This window comes from Suricata suricatta, chromosome 9, assembly GCF_006229205.1.
Source record: "Suricata suricatta isolate VVHF042 chromosome 9, meerkat_22Aug2017_6uvM2_HiC, whole genome shotgun sequence".
NCBI lineage: Eukaryota > Metazoa > Chordata > Mammalia > Carnivora > Herpestidae > Suricata > Suricata suricatta.
The window spans coordinates 101,668,890-101,690,938 of NC_043708.1; the positions used below are offsets into that span (position 1 = coordinate 101,668,890).

Genomic DNA, 22,049 nt, shown 5'->3' on the forward strand with positions numbered 1-22,049 from the left:
GGATGTGAGGAACGCTAAGAACGTCCTTCGTTGGCGCCCAAGGTAGGCGCCTAGGTTCTGGGCCCCGCCTCCCTTCCTGCCCAGCGCCCACAGGCCTTACTCCTTACTAGGCGCTCAATAAAGGGTAGGTGAAATTTGGGCTCATCTACGTTCCTGTCGGCGGGCACTCAGAAAATATTGACAGATGGCTCTCCGCCAGAGGGTCCCCACCTGCGGCCCACTAGCCTCAGGGGGCGGTGCCCGGCCCCGCCTCCGCGCCCGCTACCTAATCAGCCCTCCGCAGGACTCGGCGGCCAGAGGGAACGCCCGGGGCGGGGCCTGCGAGCCGGAGGGGGCGGGGCAGGGCCGCGCCCGGGCGAGCCGGGCGAGCGGGGCGCGCTGGGGTCTGTGATCTACGCCTGGAGAGTTTGCGCTCCGGAGCCTCGCGCTCCGAGGTGCTCGAGCCGTGGCGCGGATGCTGGAAGTTCACATCCCGTCTGTGGGACCTGAGGCCGAGGATCCCAGGCAAAGCCCAGAGAAAGGCCACATGGTGAGCGGGGAGCACTGGATGGGAAGGGACGCGGGGACCCGCCGGACTTCCCCGCGCCGAGCATGGTGGGGACCCCGCGCCCGGGCTGGGGCGCCTGAGCGCGGCAAATCAGGCGGTCGGGAGACGGCCTGCCGGGGGTCTCGGGCCGCTTGGATTTGCCAGCTCTGTGGACGACGGTCCAAGTTCACAAGGAACTGCAGGGAACTGGGGGGCGGCTCTGTCCTCTCTCTCTGCTAAGCGTGTGGGGAGCGTGGGAGGATCTCCGGAGAGTGGCTGGGCTCCCAGGCCGCTTTATGCGCGGGCGTGCTGCGAGCGCGGGTCCTGCCGAGCGCTCCGCGGGGCCTCACGCGCACCTGGCCGCTCGCCCGCGCCCGCCAGGTGTTCCGAGTGGAAGTGCTGTGCCGCGGGCGCAGGCACGTCGTGCAGAGGCGCTACAGCGAGTTCCACGCGCTGCACAAGAGGGTGAGGCTCAGCCGCCGACTCACCGACCCCGGCCTCGTTCCTGCCCACCGCCTGGGAGACGAACTGCGGCCCCGGCCTCTGCCACCCCTGTTACCGCCCCACTCCCTGGAGGGCTCCTGTTCGGGGCACAGACTTCGCTGCGGGGTGGGCGAAAGGGGGCAGGGTGCAGCCCGTGGGTGCCAACGCGCGGCCGGCCAGACCTCGGGCGTTTGGGGGAGGAGGGTGCTGGGGCCTCTCTCTACCCTGTCCCAGCCATCACTCATTAGGGTCTTGAGGTGGAGGTGGGGCGCAGGGGGAGGACTGGTAGAGACCCTTGGCTAGGCCGAAGTGAGCTTGAGGGCTCACACAGGATGCTTTGATGGCACCGCGGTAACCTCCTGGCAGATTAAGAAATTGTACAAAGTGCCCGACTTCCCCTCAAAACGCCTGCCCAACTGGAGGACTAGAGGACTGGAGCAGCGGCGGCAGGGCTTGGAGGCCTATATCCAGGTATGCATGGGATTCGCCCTGCTGCTCCCCAGCCTGCAGGACCAGAGGTGTGAACCAGACAGAGGTGCGGGCAGGGAGTGAAGGAGGCCCACATCTTGAGCTTGTTATTTCCTACCCCATGCCTCCATTTTCTGAACAGTAATGGGTCCAAACAGCCCTCTCAGTATTGATAAATGGAATGAGGTAACACGGAGGCAGGTGCTTTCAGTCCAGTGAAAGCTAGTTCTCTCTTCCTTCCAGGGTGAGAGCCTGTGCTACCCTCAACGATGAGGATTGGGGTGGGGATCCTTCCCTCTCTCCCTCTTCCCCACACAGTGATGCCAGATTATAGGTCGGATTGGCTTCCTGGGCATACAACTCCTGTAGTCACCCAGGGCCCAGTGCCCAAAAGGGCCCAAGCTTGGTTTAATGCTCTGCTCTGGCTTAGTCATTTTGGAAGGCCACTCAGCATTTCCATTTTGCACTGGTCTCTTTATGTTACAGAACTGGGTCTAATTATAGGTTTGCTCTGTTCTCCCCAGGGTGTCCTGTACCTGAACCAGGATGTACCCAAGGAGTTACTGGAATTTCTGTGTCTTCGGCACTTCTCCACAGACCCTAAGGCCGGCAGCTGGGGGTGAGCACCTCTGGGGGGGGGGGGAGTGTTGGGGTACAGGGGATCCCTGCAGCAAGCCAGTGAGGACAGGTTTTAGAGGCTAAGGCCTGACTCTTCTTTGAGACATGACCTCCCTCATTAGCTTTCTTGCCCTGGGCAGAGGGACTGTTTTCTGGACCGTCTTGGTTACCCCAGCTACCTCCGGAAATAAGCTTGTTACAAATAGAAGCAGTGGTCCCCTGGGAGGGGTCGTGCTGGGCTTGCGTGTCTCCACCCCTTCCTCAAGGGAGCGTGCCTCCCCTCACTCCTACACGGTAGCTGCTCACGGCGGGTCTCCTCTTTTCAGCGCCTTGGGGGAGTTCCTGCCAAAGAACCACAGGCAAGTGGAAGCCCCAGCCCCTCCCATTCCCCCGCCCCAAACTCGGGCTGCCCCCTAGTGGCCTTGTGCCTGGAGGCGGGCCTCCTGCTGTCTGGCCCACCCCAGTGGTCCACGTTTTTGTCAGTGCCTCCAGAGCCCACTTCCCAGTCACCTTCCCTTTTTGGGTGCTTGGTGATCTTAATCCCTAGTCTCCACCAGACAGGAGACACTGCCCCTGCCTGGCCTCTCCTTCCACTATTATGACTCCCCCTGCCCTCCATCCCCCAGCTCCCAGCTGCACCACCGGCCAGTCATCAGCTTCTGCATGGATCCCTACATTTGCATCCCATCTCCAGGTGAGGCGGGGGCTCTGACTATAATCCATATTTAGGGCCTATGTAGCAGGGTGGGAGTCAGGGATGAACTTTACATATGAAGCTGATGACCCCCAAGCAGCATCTCCCTCTTAATGCTGTCCTTTGGGGCCTCCCCTGTCCTCCTGCTCCTCTAGCCTTTGTCTTCTTGAGGAGGCAGACATGGGGAACTTGGCTCTCCTGGTCTGTTTTTCACCTGCTTGGCTTTACCAAGCTCATGTGAACAGGATGTGAGCCAGGAATGCCAAGCCCCATTTGGGGTGGCCAACTTTTGTTACCTCTGGCCTTGGTGGGGACTCCTGTTCCTGAGGAAGGGGTTGAGCCTATGGGCACAGTAGCTCTCGGAGCTGCAGGCCTGAGGCTCAGCCAGCCCCACATCAATTTCCCTGCAGTCCCCTACCCCTTCCTCCCTTTTTCCTTCTGTCCCACAGAGCCTCTGTCCAACATGGTGGTGAATGGCGTGCTCCAGGGCCTCTATGGCTTCAGCACCAGCTCAGCTAAGGCCCAGCCAGAGGCTCCCTGTCACTCTGCTCCTTTGCCACCAATGCCCTGACCAGCCCAGAGGCCTATAGGCCACTTGCCAGGACAGGCATGTGCCTCAGTGTATGAGCCCTTTCTTAGGAGGCTGGGTCCACCTTGGCCTGGACTCAGGTGGCCCAGAGCCAGGGCTTAGCCACCCCAGATGCTAGGGCAGGGACAACAGGGGATAAGGAATAAAGGGAGAAGTCAGTTTCGAGGTAGGCCTTGAAACGAAAGGTCTACTTCTTCACCTACCCCAGAAAGGGGCAGAGGACAAGCTAAGTAAGGTTGAGGCATGGTAGTGGCAAAGGTTGGAAGCAAGGAGTAAAAGCTCCTGCTTGGAATTTTGTGGGTAGCATCTGGGGAAAGGGTTCAGACCAGAGCCTCAGAAGGGGATAGGCACCCTCTGCCACAGGAGTCCCACACATGCTGGACCAGAGACTTCAGCAGGTGTTGGAGGCCCAAGAAACCCAGCCCACACACCAGTTTAAAAAAAAAAAACACCCCACTTTTTTTATTGGTCAACACAGATCAGAGTTTGTTACAAAACTGGGCCTGGAGGCCTGTGGAATGTGAGGGGAGGGGTCTGCTCCGTCCGATGCCAGCACTAGGGCCAGTGCAGCATGGAGCCCCGTGGTGGGCTGCTGCTAACCCCTGGCAGGCAACAGAGCCGAACAGATGGTGGCTCAAAGGGAAGAAGTCCCTGGGCCCTACTCCTTGGCGATGGCAAAAGGCTTCTCCACCTCGATCTTGCCACAGTCTGCGATGGTCACATCCTTCAGGGGCTTGTCCCGACTGTCAGTCTTGGTGCTCTCCACCTTCCGCACCACCTCCTAGAAAGGAAGGCAGAAGCAGTAAAGCAAAGTGGGTCAGGGGGTCCATCTCTCAAGGGGGACAGGCCCCACAATAGGGCTGCGGAGGGCTGAGATGCCCATATGACAAAAAGCATGCAAAACTCACACCAAAATCCTAACGGAATCTTAGCCAACGGCCAGGGCAGGGAGAACCTAGAGGACGCAACAGTTCTGATCCTTGGAAGTAGGAGCCAAGCTGAGCTAAGGGTGAGGAGGAAGAAAAGGGTGGCTTGTGGAGTGGGTACCAAGTGGCTTCTCAGGGACACCCTGTTCAGCTGTGTCTGGCACAATTCAGGATGGTGCTTGAACATCACTGGGTGTAATGGAGGCACTTGCACTGCCTCAACAGGCCTCCGTGCCAGCCTGGGGCTGGAAGAATGGAGAACTTGGGGACACCTTGATTCACCCCAGGTTGGTAGACATGAACACTGGTGTGAATTTGGGTTTCCTTGATAAAGTGTACAGTGCTTTCCTGATGAGAGCTGCCCAGGATTAGCCCCTGAAACTCACCATGCCTTCCAGAACTTTGCCAAACACTACGTGTTTGCCATCTAGCCAGGCTGTCTTCACCGTTGTAATGAAGAACTGGGAGCCGTTGGTGTCTTTGCCAGCATTGGCCATGCTCACCCAGCCAGGCCCATAGTGCTTTAGCTTGAAGTTCTCATCAGGGAAGCGTTCACCATAGATGCTTTTACCTGGGAAGAAAGAGCAGGTCAGGAAGCGAGGTTGGCCCAGATCTTTGGGGTGAGGATACCAGGGACTCAACCTGACCTCGGTACCAGGCCAGGCTCAAATGGATTATAAGGACATAAAAACTGTCCCCTTCCTACCCTCTGGTCTTGGAACCAAATCATGCTCCAAGTGGGGCACAATGCCAGGCTGATACAGTGAACAGCTCACCCAATCGATGGATTACTTCAAGAAAAAGTTTCATGGATTTTAAATAAGGCACAGATCAACATCTACCCTAACTATGGCCTGAGAAGTCCACCCCAAGAACTTTGAGGGAATTTGGTGGAGAGAAGTGCGGTGCAGGGAACACGGGAGGCTAAGAGCTCTCCAGAAGAGGACAGCTTGTGTCCTAACAGCACGAAAGACGCTGAGATGAGGGGCGGAGGGGCTGCCATTTGGGTTCCAGAAAATCAAGAGCCTCTTATTAATGAACACAAAATAAAAGCTGCCTGTTGATGTGTGTGGTATGTTTGTCTGCAAGGGGCCTGAGGCCAGGGTACACGGGGCAGCCCCGCTACAACATTTCAGAGATCCTCACCTAAGTTCTCGGAGCTGATTCCAGGAGGAATCCTGTCCCCTTCTTTCCTGTCTTGTCTCAGAGATTCACACTGCGCACTAGTGACTATGCCCCAAGAAACCCAGCCACAAAGTTTCATTTTGTTTTACCCAACACCTTTTTTTTTGAGGGGGAGAGGCAGAGAGAGAGGGAAAGTGAGAATCCCAAGCAGGCTCCGTGCTGGTAGCATGACCTCACAAACCGTGAGGTTATAGCCTGAACCGAAATCAAGAGTCGAATACGTAACTGAGCTACCCAGGCGCCCCTACCTAAGACCTTTCACACTCACTTGCATACAAAGCTTCTCCCTCCTCAGTACCCCTTGTTTTCATCCTGTGGTTCCACAAATTGGACCCCGCTTGGGAAGTTGTCCTGGACAGCTGCTCTCCAGGGAGGTATTTCTGACTGTAGCAGGTGGAGAAGGCTGAACCCGAATGTCACAGAGACGCTGAGAGGGACACCTCACACCACGGCAAGCGAGCAACCCAGCCCTCTGCAGGGACTCCTGGCTCCCGTGCTAAGAGCGGCTCCTCAGAGTCCTCTTTGTCAATCTCGGCCGCCTGCAGGCTTTCCCCACAGCCTACACTTCAGTCACTTTCCCCACACACACGGAGTCCCAAACTCAGTTGAATAGCTCTTGAATTAAATTCCAACGTACTCTGTCATCTTTCCCTCCAGAGTTCAGTTACTCTTTTGACTTTTCCTTTGCATGTTGTCCATATGGTTCTCACCCCGATGAGCTGTGCATCCTTCCTCTGCAATCCTGCAACTCCCCCGGCAGGTACGGCTAATGCACAGAACGGTGACGGGGCTTTCCAGAGAACTCTTTCAAGCATCTTAAACGTATAAAAACTGCCACATTTCCCTAAAACTCCTCTGCGCCTGGGTCTTCCTTAAGTCCTCTGTGGAACCTCATTCCATGCAGGACAAAGCCCAGGTTCCCAGGACTGGCCCTGGCCCACCACTCTCGGAACCCAGTGTGGCATGTGCTCTACCTCCATCTCGGGACCCCATTATTCAGCCAAGCTCTGGCGGCAGAACATAGCTGGGTTCACCTTGGCCCTGCCTCTTTGCCCAAATTCTCTCCAGCCAGGACCCCGGGTCAAATCTTCCCTCACATTTACAAGGCTACTTCCTGATCAGCTTGGCCTGGAAGGGATTCCTCGGCTTGTTGGCACCTTGAAAATGGCCGACTTACCATATGCCAGGCACCTACCACACAGCACCCCCAACCTTTACCACTCTTACTTTACATAAGCTGAAACTGAGGCTCAGAGGACTCACTTGCCTGAGGTCACAAAGCACGAAGACTGACCCTGTGGGATCGGCACTTTGCATCACATCTGCTCTGACCTTCTCTGGCACCGCTGCCGCTGACTATCACTTAGACTCTTCGCTGCTATACAGCTTCCATATCGTTTTCACCTGGTACCTCCCACCGAGATGGTAAACAGCTGCAAGGTGGAGCCTGAGTATTACAGCCCACTTGTGGGTTTTCAGGTGTTAGCAATTAAAGCAAGTTGCTGTCCTACTGGTTTTTGCACCCAGCACCTACCACAAAGACTGTCCCGGTAACTATCAACAGAGTTGATGGGGTGAGGGGCAGCCAGTCTTGAGGGAGGAGCATGCTGGGCACCCAAGTACGGTGAGACCCACGGGTTAGGTAAGTCCAGGCTATCTGTCTATCTGTCCTACATGTACAAGTAATGCAAAGAAGAGATTCGGTCGGCTCTTTCCAAGTGGTCTCTGGTGGGAGACTGCCCAGGGGAGTGGCTGCCCTCACTCTCACGGGGACTTCCAGGGTTGCCCACTCGGGCTTTGCATGTATGACCCGGAATCACTTCCCCACGTGGTACACTTTGCTCCCCCTCCCCCGTAGGGGGTATTTCTAGAAAACTCATCAAGGCTGCTGGCCTGGACTGGCAGGTGTAAGATCCACATGAGCTCCTCATTCTCCTCCCTTGTACCGGCTTCCCCGTACGAAGGCTATGCAGCTGGTCTTGGTGCAGGTGCCAGGCCTGACTCCGGAGCTGGGCAAGGAGGAGGTCTACCCAACACAGCCCAGGCCTCCCACGATGGAGGCTGCACTAACAGACCCCAGAGACCAGACGACCCAAGGTTACCTCCAGTGCCATCTCCCCGGGTAAAGTCTCCACCCTGGATCATGAAGTCCTTGATGACGCGATGGAATTTGCTATCTTTGTAGCCAAATCCTTTCTAGAAAAGGGAATGAAAAGGTGAGAGGAGGCATGAGGCACTGGGCAGATACTAAGCAGGCTCCGCAAGAGCCCAGCCTACAACTCCTCACAGAAGAGGCACCACGGCTAGCACCCTCGCTGGATGGGCCCTGAGTGAGCAGCTGCCGCAGGCCAGGCATGCAACACACGGACCCGGGAGAGGCTAAGACTGCACCCTCGTCTGCCTTGATGTATTTCCCACTGCACACAGTTCTACTTCACAAAATTCCTCCATCTTTCCCCTCTTATTTTTTTTCTAATTATAAGAACAGATGTAAGAAACCTGACCAAAACACCTCAAAAAGTTACCTGCTGATTCAATGGAAAGTTAGAATAGGAACTTTTTTCCTTTGACAGTTTGATTCCAGTACAAAACCATACAATGTTATATTAGTTTCAGGTGTACAATATAGTGATTCAACAGTCTATACACTATTCAGCACTCATCATGGTAAGTGTACTCTTAGTCCTCTTCACCTATTTTACCGGTCCCTGGTCCCCGGCCCCTCTGGTAACCACCAGTTTGTTCTCTAGAGTTAAGAGGAATATAAACTTTCTTAAATGGGGCACTCCTGTTTCTTTAAAACCTGGGACGCTCTGGGCCCTTGACCCTTATGAGAAATTTTGGTGCAAAGGCCACAAATATGTTTCTGTGACTAATGAAAGGTCTTAAAAATATTTTCTCCAAAAAAAAAAAAGTCTGTGTTCCTGGATTCAGCTTATAAAACCCAGAGGATGTGGTCATACTGGCTCCCAGTACTGGGGGGCAGCGGTCCTCAGTGAGGGCCCCCGCTATGGATGAGCCACGCTCTACACTAGCTTCCTGCCAGCCCGACTTGCCAACTTCACTTCACTCGAGTTGGACTACCTCTGCTCTGGCCACTCACCTCTCCCGTGGCTAAGGCCACAAAATTGTCCACTGTTTTTGGAACAGTCTTTCCAAAGAGACCGATAACCACCCGGCCTATATCTTCATCTCCAATTCGTAGGTCGAAATACACCTGAGGAAGAAAACCATTTCAATGTCAGCCTTTTCAAAGGGACTTTGCTAGGGAAGGGAGGGCCCAAGAAACTATACCATGAAGGTGGGAGAGAAAAGAGAGCGGTGTTTTGAAAGCAGTGATTCCGAGCCTGATTTTGGTAGTGACAAAATTTCTACCATGAGAGTCTAATGAAGGCTCCAGACTCTTTTCCTAGAAAATTGTTTGCACTCCCTTTAGACTATAGCGTAACAAACCACCTTTAACCTAAATAAATAATGAGCACAGATTCTAGAAATGAACATCAAAAAACCATAAAGAGGGGAGCCTAAGCTCACCACACACGTTTACACTAGACTGCTCTGCTTTGGAATTGGAAGTGGGTAAGATCTGGCCCAAGAAAAGAAAGGATTGTTTGGCAGACGTGATCTTTCACCATCTTCCCAAGGCTGGACGGTTTGCAAAAACACTGCTCTGAGGCTGACAGTGCAAACGCCTGCTGGACATGCCGGACGCCAGCTCCTGGATCACCGCAGGGGCTGGGGTGTTAGACAGGAGCGGAGCATTCTCCGGTCTCAATGATCAGGACCGCACGGACGCCACGAGGCCACAGCCAGGAACCTAGAGAGAGGCTGAGCCAAAGCTGAGGACGCCTGGGCCTGAGCTGCGGGAGCCTAAGTGCCTCGGACATCGCTAACCAGTGGCGCCGAAGCCAGAATCCGGGGGACAGAGGGTGGGCCCTGCCAGGCAGTTTGGGAGAGGGGAGGGCAGACCTTGACGGTGACTTTGGGCCCCTTTTTCTTCTCGTCGGCCGTGGAGGGGCCTGGCAACAGCAGGAAGAAGACGGAGCCCACGATGAGGGCGGCGGCAAAGAGCACCTTCATGTTCCGCTCGGAGAAGCGCAGCATCCACCGGGCGAAACGAGCGCGGCCCGGGCAGCGGAGGCCGGAAGAGGGTGGGGATGCGTCAGCGTGGGCAGCGGCGCCTCCACTGAGCGCAGCCACGGGGGAGGAACCTGAGCTCCTGCCGGCCTTCTGGCTTGAGGCAGGTCCTGTTTCCCCCCTCTAGATTGGCGCTGGGTAGTAGGTCCTAGTGGGGGGGCGGAGCCCGGCTCGCCGGAGCTGCGGGCTGAGACGCGGGCTCGTGGGTGGCTGCCACGTTACTGTGGCCTCATTGGTTCCCCAGCAAGACAACGCCCACCCACGAGAAGAGGATCACGGAAGGCGGCACCGCCCCGCCCCGAAGAGCGCGCGGAGAAGACTACAAGTCCCAGCAGGTAGAGCGGCCGACTTCTTGGCCGGCTCTGCCTCTGTGAGAAGTAGAAGTCTTTTGGAGGGTCGGTTTATGTTAGAAAGTCGGTAGATGGAGGGAGAAGAAGGCACTTGTTATTTTCCGAATTGGGCCAGTCAAGCATCATTTGGGTTTAAATGTGGTAGCTTCCCCAAATTCTGGGCATGTTTGTGCTTACGCAGAGCATGATCTTATACTGCTCCTTCTTGTCTTGTAAAACTTGCCTCAAAACCCTTACTTTTTGACTTGGTCCATGTCACTATACTACCTGTTCTCTGGTCTTACTGTGCTTACTGCTCTATGTGTGAGTCAATGCACGCTTTAATATTGTATATACTCTGGTTCTTAACTTCCTTTCTTTACCTGTTTTTCCAAGTAACCATTTTACCATTTTGTGTGTGTGTGTGTGTGTGTGTGTGTGTGTGTGTGTGTGTGAGCAACGGATGGTGTTGCACTTATTTTGTATACAACTTTGCCAGCACTGCTGCAGGGCTGAGTGTTCAACAAATATTGGCTGCAACAGCGTCATATTAGCAATGAGGTGGGATATAATACCTATGAAACATTCTGGTTGAGGCGCCCCGTTTATTTTTTTTTAATGTTTATTTTTGATAGAGCGTGCATGGGGGGAGGGGCAGACAGGATCTGAAGCTGGCTGTCAGGCGTAAAGCCCGACTCCCCCAACTCATGAACCCCGAACCCCCAAGATCATGACCTGAATTGAAGTTGGTCACTCTTAAGGGACTGAGCCTCCCAGGTGCCCCTAAAATCACTTTTCAAATATTAATATAGAAAGCCTTGGTCTTCACAGCCCAAATTGTAGGTAGGTACAGCCCCCTTCCATTTAGTTGAACCCTGCAATTTGGTCTCATTTTATGAGGTGCTGACCTAAGTTTGAAGTTATGCATGGCCACTGGCATTAATTTGCTTACACTGAGGTCACTGCAGCCAAGGTGAGAAGCTTCCACAGTTCTCTCATATAAACGCAAGTGGCATTTGCTGTTTCTAATCCTCACACCTCAATCCAGACCATCTCAATCCGGTGAAGTTCTCCTAGGTAAAACCAATCCACTGACAAAGTTGATCTTCCCAACTCCCACCATCTTTTTGGTCAGGCCTTTCTCCCCACTCACTGGTCTCATGCCTTCCATAGCCATTGAGAAAAATGTTTACCAAACTATGTTTTCAAAGCAGCCTTCTCCACCTGAAGAGCTAATGCTAAAACGCACAAAACCTGCCTCCTCCACACCTCCCCCACCACTCTTGAAAGAAAAAAAAAAGCTTGATGGATAAAATGCTCTCAATGTGAAGTTTTTCTCTCAGGGTGATATTAACCATGTCTTGTTTATTTGCCTGCCCAGTGAAAAATCAAGTAGTAACTGGAAACAATCATGCCGATCAACAGTTATTTTGTGGCCATATATACATACACCTGTGATTTTATAATTGCACATCATAGTTTTATCCTGTGTAGATGTTCAGTAGTAGAGCACAATTAAAAAGCTATTTCAAAGCTGATCCAGAGAGTAGATCCTAACTTCCTGATGTTCTACCACCTAAGAACCACAAGGATACAGGAATCAGTATACGAGTGATGATGTCCAAGTTCTGCCAGGAATATTTAAAGTGACCAACAGGGAGCACCTGGGTGGCTCAGTTGGCTCAGGTCATGATCCCAGGGTCATGGGACCCAGCCCTGCGTCAGGATCCACACACAATGGAGCTTAAGATTCTCTCTCCCTCTCCCTGGGGCCCCTGGGTGGCTCATTTGGTTGAGCATCTAACTCCTGCTCAGGTCATTATCTTGCAGCTCTGTGAGTTCAAGCCTGGCGTCCCACTCTGCTGACAGCTCAGAGCCTGGAGCCTGCTTCAGATTCTATGTCTCTGTCTCTCTGCCCTTCCTCCACGTGTGCTCTGTCTCTCTCTCAAAAATAAATAAGCATTAAAACAAGATGCTCTTTCCCCCTCTGCCCTTCTCTCTTAAAAAAAAAATGGGGGCACCCAAATGGCCCAGTTGGTTAAGTGTGGTACTCTTGGGTTTCACCTTAGGGTATGAAGTTTGTTGGGTTTGAGCCCCACATCCAGCTCCACACTGACAGTGCAGAACCTGCTTGATATCCTCTCTCTCTGCCCCTCCCCTGCTCATGCTCTGAGTCTCAAAATGAACAAATAAACTTAAAAATAAAGTGACCAGCAGGAGAGAGCAATGTTCAACCCAAAGGAATGAAGCGAGAATGCCAAAGTATCAAGCATTATTTCCATTCACTGGAGCCCTAAATCATATCAAACTTAATCCTAGCTGGATTCTTAGTTACAAACGAGCTAGGAGAAATTAAAACCAGACAAACCAATCAAGTAACCAACAAAATTAGTCAAGAAAGGTAAGACATTTTATTTTACATACAAAAAGGGTGCAAACTGAGTCCTTTCCTCCCCAAATTAGGGAAGAGGTATACTTAAAGATCACATTTGTGTTTTCCATGGTGCCCTAGGAAATGGGCTACTCTGAGATAACATATCAAGACCCATTTTCCATTTTCTCCAAAAGCGGCTTACTTCCTCTGCAGAGGAGTTTTTCCTAATGGTGAACAAATCTCTCTCCCAGAGGAACCATTTCAAATACACTTGAAATTGACATTCATGTTCAAAAATACTACAAATTTCATTTTCACAGCTGAGCTTTGCGACCAGTGCCAGGGTTTATGAAACAACACATATCTAAAATAAAACAAAGAAAAAAAAGAAAAAAGAAAAAAGAAAAAGGCATTTAACAATAAATCAGACACATCCACACAGCATTTAAAACTGATTTCCACAGCTGATTTATACATTATCTAGTCTTAAAAAAAATTGCAATCAACATCCCAACATCTTTTTAAAAGTACAATGGGCAAAGATTAAAGAAACAGACAAAATAATAATATAATAAATTAGAACATGTAATATATCCAATGGCAATTGATGAATCAACATTATTTTCCATTGGGGGGGTTATATTTTTGGTTTCATCTCTATCTTTTCTGCTGTTTACTCTTCTGCTTGATAAATGGGTCTCATTCCTGGAGCCAGCTTGCTGTGACACTAGTTTGAGAAGCTCACTTGGTAACTTGTTGACTTCTGAGGATATTCATATACACATGGTCCCAGCAGCCTGGCCTGTGAGTCTTTATGCAAGTGAAATGCACAGATGAGACCGCGCACGTGCACCCACACATACACACACACACAGGCATACAAGTGCAACCACACACCCATCTGTAAATAGATTTCCCCCCAAAGAAATGGCTCATCTCTCCTGAGACATTCCTAACAGATTGATAAGCCTCTTAGAAAAGCTTTCAGTGCAAGGGCTGGCCTGGGATTTGGTCTGGAGCTCATGAAGAGGAACACTGAAATGTCTCACCTGCCCTGAAAGAGGGGGTTTGCAGGGAAGAGGCAGTCAGAACAGCTGTCCTCTTGCGTGTCTTGTTGGCATGACTGCACTGCACCCCCGTTAATTACCAAGGATAATCCTCTACTCTGAGACTCAGAAGGTGGTGATGGCACCGGAAATATGATTGTGAGGAGTAAAAGAAAAGCGACAAAAGAAATTCTGTCCACAGAACTGAGGTTTCTTTATAATATCAAGTTTGGTAACAAAACTAGAAATAGATGGAGTACATGTTCACTTTTTCCTTTGTAAGCTGATCTACAAATACTGGAGTGGACTTCCTGGTTGCTTTTTGAGAAAATCTGCACAACTACTACAGCCTATATCCAGGAAACCTACTTACTATTTTTGAATACAATGGAGAAACCTATTCTTTTGCACTCAGTCACCTGCAAAAGGAGTTATGAGAAACATGTTTTTAAGACTGCTTGATTAAAGACTTCCAAGATTTATTTATGGCTAAAACACTGCTCAAACTCTGCAAACCCTCAGAAGGGCCATAGAAACATAGCCACCCCTCCCCTGCTCCCTCCCCCAGAAACAACAAAACCATAGGAATTCCATTTTGATTCCCACCAACCCTTCATAGGGAAGACTGGGAGTCACTGGCCATTATTTTCTAGACAGGCCTTTCCTGGAGGTCCAGAGTTGGCAAAAGCAAGAACCCCAGAGACAAGTGCCCGGTGCTCAGATATGGCCAATCCAGATGGGGTGCCTTGTTATCCTGGCTCCCTAAGGGTTGCTGGAATTGATCTGCCCATCTTGGGGCAATGGCGGGGATGGTGGCAGTGGACTGGCAAAGGCAATGTTGGTGGTATGGCGCTAAGGCTCCCAATCTGAGTAACTCTAGCCCTAACGTGGCGGCTGATGCTGGAGACGACATGGTAGGGCAATTCACTGGGAATGGAAAACTGGTTTCAGTATGAAAGTGGAAGAGGTGACTGGGACACACAGGAGGCATGTGGGATCGGGAGAGATGCATCAGAAGATCAAGTTCATTTGAGATGGTTTCTACGCTGCCATGGAAGTACTTATTTTTGAGAAACATCAGCCATACCTGCTCACTGATGGGGGGAATTAATTCTATCTTTTGCATACAAAAAAGTTAAGGCTATGATCTTTAGTAACCAATCTGACACACATTTACCATCACTGCATATTTCTGACATTAAAGGAGGTTACTAACACAGAGAACCAACACTGAATATGCACTATCAGTGTCCATTTGCAGTGAACTAAGCTGGGACATAGCCGTGATGGACCCTCTTCTGGCTAATGGCAGACGCTGTTTCTTTGTACCTGGAGTTCATACAGATTAAGAGGCAAATCAACATTTCTACTGAAAAGCCCAGGATTCTGCTGTCCCCTGTTGCCCCTACATTCCAGAAGGAAATGGAGCTGTACCTGGAGGTTAGCCTAGTCACCTGACTTGTACCTTCTAAGACCCGCTTTGCTCAGAGACACACCCAGTAGAGCAGAATGTTCACTAAGGCAGTCAGCGAATACACCGGCTGCAGGCACACTGCCCATCCTTGCAGAGTCGAGTGTGATCGCTGTGTGTGCAAGTGATCGACCTTGACCTGCTTGACTGAGCAGACACAGGCCATCCTCTGGTGGCAAGAGAAGGTCTGTTTATACCTTAGTGGATTCCCGGCCTGCTTGCCTCAATCTGCTCAGGATGCAGTGCCTGAAGGACTGTCGGGCTTGGGAGACGCCTAATGGCATACTATCAAGGGTATTTCTAGTGAACGCTGCTAGTACTTACTGCTAACTCAGAAGCAATTGCATCACTCTGAAAGAAGATCCCTCGGCACCATGCTGTGAAATGGACAAAGTTCGAAAAACTAGAGTGGATGTGGGTGGGTGGTGGGTGGAGGGAGTGCCCAATCTCAGGACCTGGCTGAGGCACAGGACGAAGCAACTACAGCAACAGGGTTGAGGAAGGAGCCATGATGTGCTGGTGGGGATGGAACTGATGGCCCAATTATTCCTTAGGTAGTCTTTTTATTTACTTTTTAATTCTCAGGAAGATCACTTTTTAGAATCTCTCAGGGGCCTGCGACCACCTTGGAGTGCTAAGGCCTTGGAAGAATCACCATTACCCTACATGCCAGGGGGACCTGGGGCTCTTCACCTTTGTTATGAAAAGCAAATACCTCCTAGTAAGAGATTTGTGGAGGGGGGGGCTCAGAGAATGAGAACAGTGCATTAGGAAGGACCCACCCCCCCCAAAACTGCTTAGGTTTAACCCTTCAAGAGCTAGCCTTTAAAAATATTTAAGACCAAAAAAAGGTCACAAACTCAGCTGCAGGCGGGGGCGGGGGGGGGGGGTCGCTTGCCCTGAGCCAAGCTGGTCACTTCGCCTTTGCTTTATTGTGGAAGCAGAGGTGGGGAGGCACTTAGTGGGGTGTGGAGTGCCAGGATGCTGGAGGCTTTGTCACTACTTCCCCTTGCCCTCCCTTGAGAGGCAAGGATTTTTCTAAACACGGATAAGGAAGTTAAAATTCCTATACAGGAAGCTAGAGGTGCCCAAATGCCAATTGAGAAACTACATTTCTGTGACGGTGCCTTAACCACTAGGTGGGATCAAGGAAGCAAACCTCAATGTTCAAAATCCTGGTGGAAAAGGGATGTGACACTGTGTCTCCCAGTCACTCTGTTTTGTATACAGGAAAATTTCTCTTAAAGAAATGAAAGATTACAATCTTTATATGAGCTGAGCAGGTTTGAAGCCAGTAAAATGTTACTTCCTAGCCAAGGCCCGATGGAACAGGTGAAGCCCAGGAACTCTGATCCATGCCACTGATGCTGTCTCTGCTCCATGTGAGATACATCAAGGGACTTGTCAGGAAATGCCAACTACCAGAAAGTATCCCCACATCCTCCAGTCGAAAGGGCGGCCCTCCACCTCAAGCCAGGGGCAATGATTTCGGAGTTTCCAAAACCACCAGACTAAGTCACCAGCCACTGTCTTTGATTAGCTCGCTCTACTCCCAGATACAAGGCCTTGTTCCTTGATGTAAAGTGATTCTTTCTCGTCCGTCACATTTGGAAAGAGGTCACTGTTTGCATAAGCCAATGAACTCAAATGAGAACGGAGCACAGTAAGATTAACTCCATACGTTACTTTTCAAGCAGTGAATGAAGAACCAAGACCCTGCATGGGAACAGGTCTGGAGGCTAACCCACATGGGGAGGCAGACAGTGGACTGGGGAAAACATGCTCTAGGTACATGGCCACCTTATTTGGAAGGAGTCTATATCCATGAGAAGATAATTTCAGACCTTTCATTTCCGTATCCTTTCCCCTGGACTTTCCAGCACCAGCCAACCTTACTTCCTGTTCATACAGCCCCACGCTCAGTCCTAAGCCTGCTACTGTAGACCTGCGGCGGAGCGGCAGGTGCGAGGGTCCTGGTCGGCAGGCCAGCCCACACGCTGTCACTCGGCTCCTGGAGCAGACGGTACACACCGGTGTTCTTTCCTGGCCCTGTGACGCTGAATCCTGAGGTCCTTCTGGCAGTTGGAAGGCAGGTTCACTTAGTCCTCTTCTTGTCCACTAGTGGCAATACGGCAGTGGCTGGTTCATCACTAATTGTGTCCCCCAAGTCACTAAGAAAGTCACATGGCGATCGAGTTGGAAGTCCCTGGCAGTGGAGGAAACTGATTATTTCCGACTTTTTTGTCAAGCATCTCCTTCTTCCGGTCGTAGTCTGGCTTGGCTGGCTCATCCCATGTGCTGGAGAGCTAGGCTGTCCAAACTGGAGGCTGATGAGGTCAGGAGGCTCTCGTAGGGGCATTCCTCAGCAGCTGAGAAGATGAATGAAAATTCAAGTATGTTTCTTTGCCAACCTGAGTGTTCACTCAGAATGACACAGAGTTTGGCTTCTTCTCTTCTGGGTGCTGCAGACCCAACTTTTTCCATTGAGAATGTCCTCTGAACCATGTTCTCTCTGAATGGCTTGGCTGGCCCCACCCCCCTCAAAACAGAAAAAAGTAAAACTCCCAATATGGCCAGACACAATATGCATCTGCCATGTTTTTGTTAAACAAACAAAAAAATAAACAACTAAAAGTGCAATAAAGTCAGGTTTTTTTCCTTTGCTCAGAACAATTTGCATTGTCCTACTACTGTCTGGAGAACAGAGTTCGCTTGTCAAGAGAGCGAAGAATGCCAACGCGCAGGGACAGTAGACTGCAGATTTCTCACAGCTTGTGTCCGACAGTGTAACTTGACAGGAGGGCGGGCAGGAGGACCCTGCACCCCGGGGCCAGCTGGGGATGGAGGCTGCACAGGCACAGAGGAGGGAGCCAGACTGCCAGGCACACCTGGTAGCTGGAGAAGGTTCTTCTCCTGCCAGGCCTGCCATCTTCACCCCACCTTGGCCAAACCCCTAGCCTCTTGAACTCCTTCAGCAGACAAAGCCTTTAACTCACTAGCTTTTATGCTGGAGAGGGTTGAGGGTGGGGCGAGAACCGGGAGTAAACTAAGGGAGGGAAGAGAACAGTAGTCCTTGAGTTTTTGTGAATGACACCTTCACTGTAAACAATAGGAAGGAGAGTCAACCAGGCAGCCCCAAGGGCAAGCAGTGGAGGAGCAGCAGCTCTGGGACCTGCTCAGAGCTGCAGGCAGGCGGGGAAGGCCTCTGACCCAGTGGGCCCTGGCTGCCCGCACTGGCTCCTTCTGGGGGCATCTCTTTTCTTCTTTTTGGTTTGGATCTCCACCCTCCCCCATAGAAGAGTCCCTTCCAATGAAAAATGGCAGGAGCTGCGGGTGCAATCGAGTTAAGAGTCCCCAGGGCCTGAGGACTCCTGGGAGGCACTGGTCACTTGTGGCGCTGGGCAGTCTTCTTCCTTTTCCTCTTAAAGAAGCAGCAGCACCTGGAGTACAAGGAACATTACAAGTCAGTGCGGGAGGCCTACAGCTTCAGACAGACTTCTGCCTGCTTCTGCTTACTGCCCGGTGGGGGGGTGGGAGGTACCCCCTGGCACCCACCCATAGGGCCACCCACACCCACCACCTACAGTGCACACACGGGAAGCAGTGGGCAGTGTCTGCCAGGAAAGCCAAAGGAAATAGCTGCTTCATTTCAATCTGCAGTCACCAAACTTAATCACCAAAATGTTGCAGGCTAGGCAGGGTCCAAACAGGCATTATTTTGGAAGGATGAAGAAGGCTTACTTCCGAGTCTATTACTGAACCTAGATATTTCATCTTTATCTGGGACCAAGGGTAGGGGGTCCTCAGGGCTGTCTAAGACGAGCCTGCATTGTCTGCTCCTTGATACAGACAGCTTCAGTGGCTAGCGGGTTCAGAACTAAACTGAGGCAAACAAACCCCCCCACAAAATGTGACTGCAATTCTAGCAGGGTCTCATGATGCTACCAATGAAGGATTAGGATTCTCTCCATCCAGCGCCCCCATCCCCACCCAGCTACCCGGAGCAGGCAGAAGGAGCCCCGCCTCTAGTAAGAACTATAAGCCTAGATCCCCTGGCTGAAATCAGCACAGCCCATGTTTCATTCAGAGGGGACCAGCGCCACAGCCCAGGAGCTGACCATCAGCAAGCATATGGCTGCAGGGTCCTTGGCTAAGCTACTGGGGCCGCCGCTGCTGTGCCAGACAAGGTGAGAGGACTGGCCTTGTGGAGAGTGGAGGCTGGGGTCTGCCCCCTTCATCCGCCCACCACGCGTTGCCCCCGGACGACAGCTGCAGCCCCAGCAGAGTCCCAGGCCCGAGCATCCCTCCTTACTCCCATCTCGGGAATAGGAAGCAGCTCTTGCTGAGGCACGGCCAAGTCCAGAAGGGGGTGATGAGGGCTGTGACAGAGCTGGTGCGTAAGACATGTCCTTCCCAGGAAGCTGACACATGGGAAATGAGAATGTGAGGGCCAGAAGGTGTGGATGAGTCAAAGATGCCAGATGGTGGGGGGAATCACGCTGCAAACTTGTTGGACCCTTGAAAGGAAAGATTTTTGGAGAAAACTCTCTCTGGTTCTCTTGCCTTAATCCCTCTGGGTTTAACGCCAGGGCTGTTCATATGAACGCCAAGCACTGATGCTTACTTCCCGTTCTCCTAAGTTCTCCACTGTAGCTAAGACTCTCTCCTTTTTCGGTCAGGCTCCTTGGTATTTCAACACTAAATGGACTTTAAAACTGTAGGAGAGATTTCTTAGAATGCAGAAGACATTTATACAGGTAATGATAGCCTTTAACCATATCTCTGAATGAATCAAACGTGAAAACTTTGGTAATAGGACCTTCTTAAGAGGATCTTAAAAAAAACTTTCCGAAGGTATCAATGACATTTGTGAAACACTATTTTTTTTTAAAGTTTATTTATTTATGTAATCTCTACCCCCAACGTAGGGCTTGTACTCAGGACCCTGAGATCCAGAGCTGCATGTTCTTCTGACTGAGCCAGCCAGGAGTCCTGTAAAATATTAAATGCACATGAACATAGTCACTAAAGTGACTGAAGTGCCATGTATATCTGGAGACTGAATAAATTCTTTCAAATAAAAATGACCAATGCTTCTGCCCATTTAAGACAGTCCTCTCCCCAGAGAAGACTTCAAGAAAAAAAATGATCTTTTTCTATTATATGTGCTTTAGAACATAAACATTCTCCAAGTTGAAAGTCCTAATATTAATAGTAAACAAGGCAAATTAAATCTCATGGAAGCACCAGGATTATACCTGTTCCCTGTTAACCTTGATTTTCAGAGACATCATTAACATTCAAGTCAATTTCTATTCTTATTTTTTTTTTTTGAGGATGCTAAAATGAGGATTTTTGTGTTTTTAGTAAGTAAGAGCAATCACAAAGAAGTCTGAAATACTGTTTTGGTCCCTTTCAAATTACACTATTTCTCTTTTACCTCCTTTGAGGCAAGTCCTAAGAATTAGTGTCTGCTTACAAGCACATCATAACCCGAGGTGCATGCTGGATTTGCTATGGTTTAGAGCCCTGGATTAACTTTTGCTAGTTACTGTAGTTAAAGCTTCAGCAGTAGCAGAAGCTTTTCATAGTTCTACCCATGAAGAAACAGCCCCACAATCTACTTTTCGGCTCTTTGCTTCTGTGGTGACTAGCAGCAACAGGACCTATTAAGCTCGGTCAGACTCCAGACCAAGCCCACCTACTAACTCCACACAGAAGTCTTACTCTCCAGAGAGAAGGAGGGGGAGTGATGAACCTTTCTTGTGTCATAGGTATTCTTCTAGTTGATTCTTTGATTGGATGACCAGAAGTTCTTAACATGCTGAAGTCAGAGTCAATCCAGTCTCCCTACCCACAAGCCACCAAGTGCTCTTCCCCTCTGGCCATGACCTTTCCCACACTGCTCTCTTGCTAAGTCCTGGCTCTCTTCTCTTCTGCTATTCCCTTGCCAGGATTCTCTTCTTTGGTGTACTTTTACATTCTTCCTTTGCTCTAATACCTGGCTTGAGCCCCACAGTATCCACGAAGTCTTTCTTGACCATTCTGGTCCATAGTGACCTCTTGAGGGACAATAAATAACAAGTCTCCTGGAGAACTACTTGTCCTTCCTAGTATATATGTCTTATCTCTACAGCTAGACAGCACCTAAGCTGTCTGGAGCACCTAAACTAGATGGTACCTAAGCTCTTGGGTAACTACACTCTCAGAGAACCCCCAAGAGTCCCAAGCACAGCTGGAGGAGCACACAGTAGACCCTGCATTTGCAGTCAGGATTATGTGACTGACATCTCACAGGAAAAAAATAGACTATGACAATGTCAGATTTACACAGACATGTTTCCTAGATAAACAGGTCAAAGGTACTCCCCAGTACCATAAGACAACAAACTCGATTTCCATAAAACCTGATTGTCATCTTCCATATATCCCTATTTCTAAGGAAGCCCCACAGGCAACTTGGCTTAGACTGATGGGGCTCAGAAACTGGTGCTCAACCCAGTCACTGAAGACAAATAGAAACAAGGTAAACACAGAGTCCAGGAGGCTGTTATCACCACACAGAATATGACCCCATGCAGGCAGACACTGTGGGGGAGTTATAATTCCAGACTACAACCGACCAACCAGTTCAGGAGCTGGAAGGTCACAGGCAATGTCTGAGAAGAAGGCTGCGGAGAGGGCTCTGTCTTGTAGCAAGAATGTACTTCACTGAACGTAGATTCTTTAGGGCTTCCCCTTCTGCTCAAGGAACCTTTTCCAGGAGTGGAAAAGAGGGGCTCCAATTACCTCATTAGCCAGGTCAGCCCTTGGCCCGCTAAATGTACTCTTACAGGGGAAAGAAAAGAAAGACAACGAAAAACAAACAGAAACCCCCAAAACAACAACAACAAAATGTCCATTTCTCTCCCCAAGAAGGAGCTCTTTTTGAGAGACTCATTCTACAGAAGGAAGAACCAGTTGAATCCAAAGAAAAGTCACAGATTTTTCCAAAGCAGCCAGGTTAGAGACCAAGCCACAGAATGGAAGATTATCTGGTGATAACTGCCCTTGGGGTTGTGAAGAATAATCTAAACAACTCATAGAGTGACCTTGTCCTCCTGCCTCTGTCCCTCTCTGTCAGATAATATCTGGTCTATTAATTTGGGAGACAATTCACTCAGCTAAAACTAGAAAGATAATTTTGGATCCTGTGGGGTATCG

At 50.6% G+C, this 22,049-nt stretch overlaps 3 protein-coding genes across 16 annotated transcripts in view; 1 reads left to right on the forward strand and 2 right to left on the reverse strand.

The window, feature by feature from the left end:
• The first annotated feature begins 342 nt into the window (after nt 1–342).
• Nucleotides 343–5,368, forward strand: SNX22 (sorting nexin 22). Of its 5 annotated transcripts, none has more exons than XM_029951596.1 (7): nt 343–529; nt 908–1,135; nt 1,376–1,480; nt 2,002–2,096; nt 2,422–2,454; nt 2,722–2,789; nt 3,239–5,368. In XM_029951596.1, the coding sequence occupies exons 1-7, from the start codon at nt 455–457 to the stop codon at nt 3,358–3,360; spliced, it is 726 nt and encodes a 241-aa protein (XP_029807456.1). In that variant the 5' UTR covers nt 343–454; the 3' UTR covers nt 3,361–5,368. The 5 variants fall into 5 exon arrangements, with proteins under 5 accessions (XP_029807456.1, XP_029807458.1, XP_029807457.1 ...); XM_029951598.1 differs by having other exon boundaries at nt 908–991; XM_029951597.1 differs by lacking the exon at nt 2,422–2,454.
• PPIB (peptidylprolyl isomerase B) lies at nt 3,819–9,645 on the reverse strand. The gene is made up of 5 exons (XM_029951601.1): nt 9,459–9,645; nt 8,593–8,706; nt 7,592–7,685; nt 4,691–4,875; nt 3,819–4,159 (listed from the first exon to the last, which is right to left on the reverse strand). The coding sequence occupies exons 1-5, from the start codon at nt 9,591–9,593 to the stop codon at nt 4,037–4,039; spliced, it is 651 nt and encodes a 216-aa protein (XP_029807461.1). The 5' UTR covers nt 9,594–9,645; the 3' UTR covers nt 3,819–4,036.
• Nucleotides 9,646–12,343: 2,698 nt separating this feature from the next.
• Nucleotides 12,344–22,049, reverse strand: part of CSNK1G1 (casein kinase 1 gamma 1) — a 169,476-nt gene continuing 159,770 nt past the window's right edge. For all 10 annotated transcript variants that reach the window (XM_029952032.1, XM_029952029.1, XM_029952031.1 and 7 more), the window contains one exon: nt 12,344–18,286. In XM_029952032.1, the coding sequence (XP_029807892.1) occupies nt 18,232–18,286 (55 nt within the window). In that variant the 3' untranslated portion in view covers nt 12,344–18,231. The remainder of the gene's footprint in view (nt 18,287–22,049) is intronic.

Bases quoted from the DNA above. Each gene is read 5' to 3' on its own strand.
- SNX22 (XM_029951596.1), top strand. From the start codon at position 455: ATGCTGGAAGTTCACATCCCGTCTGTGGGACCTGAGGCCGAGGATCCC. The intron at 2,097-2,421 runs GTGAGCACCTCT...TCCTCTTTTCAG, and splicing joins CCTAAGGCCGGCAGCTGGGG to CGCCTTGGGGGAGTTCCTGC. The intron at 2,790-3,238 runs GTGAGGCGGGGG...TCTGTCCCACAG, and splicing joins CATTTGCATCCCATCTCCAG to AGCCTCTGTCCAACATGGTG.
- PPIB (XM_029951601.1), bottom strand. From the start codon at position 9,593: ATGCTGCGCTTCTCCGAGCGGAACATGAAGGTGCTCTTTGCCGCCGCC. The intron at 4,876-7,591 runs GTAACCTTGGGT...CTTTCTTCCCAG, and splicing joins CCGGGGAGATGGCACTGGAG to GTAAAAGCATCTATGGTGAA. The intron at 4,160-4,690 runs GTGAGTTTCAGG...CTTCCTTTCTAG, and splicing joins GCAAAGTTCTGGAAGGCATG to GAGGTGGTGCGGAAGGTGGA.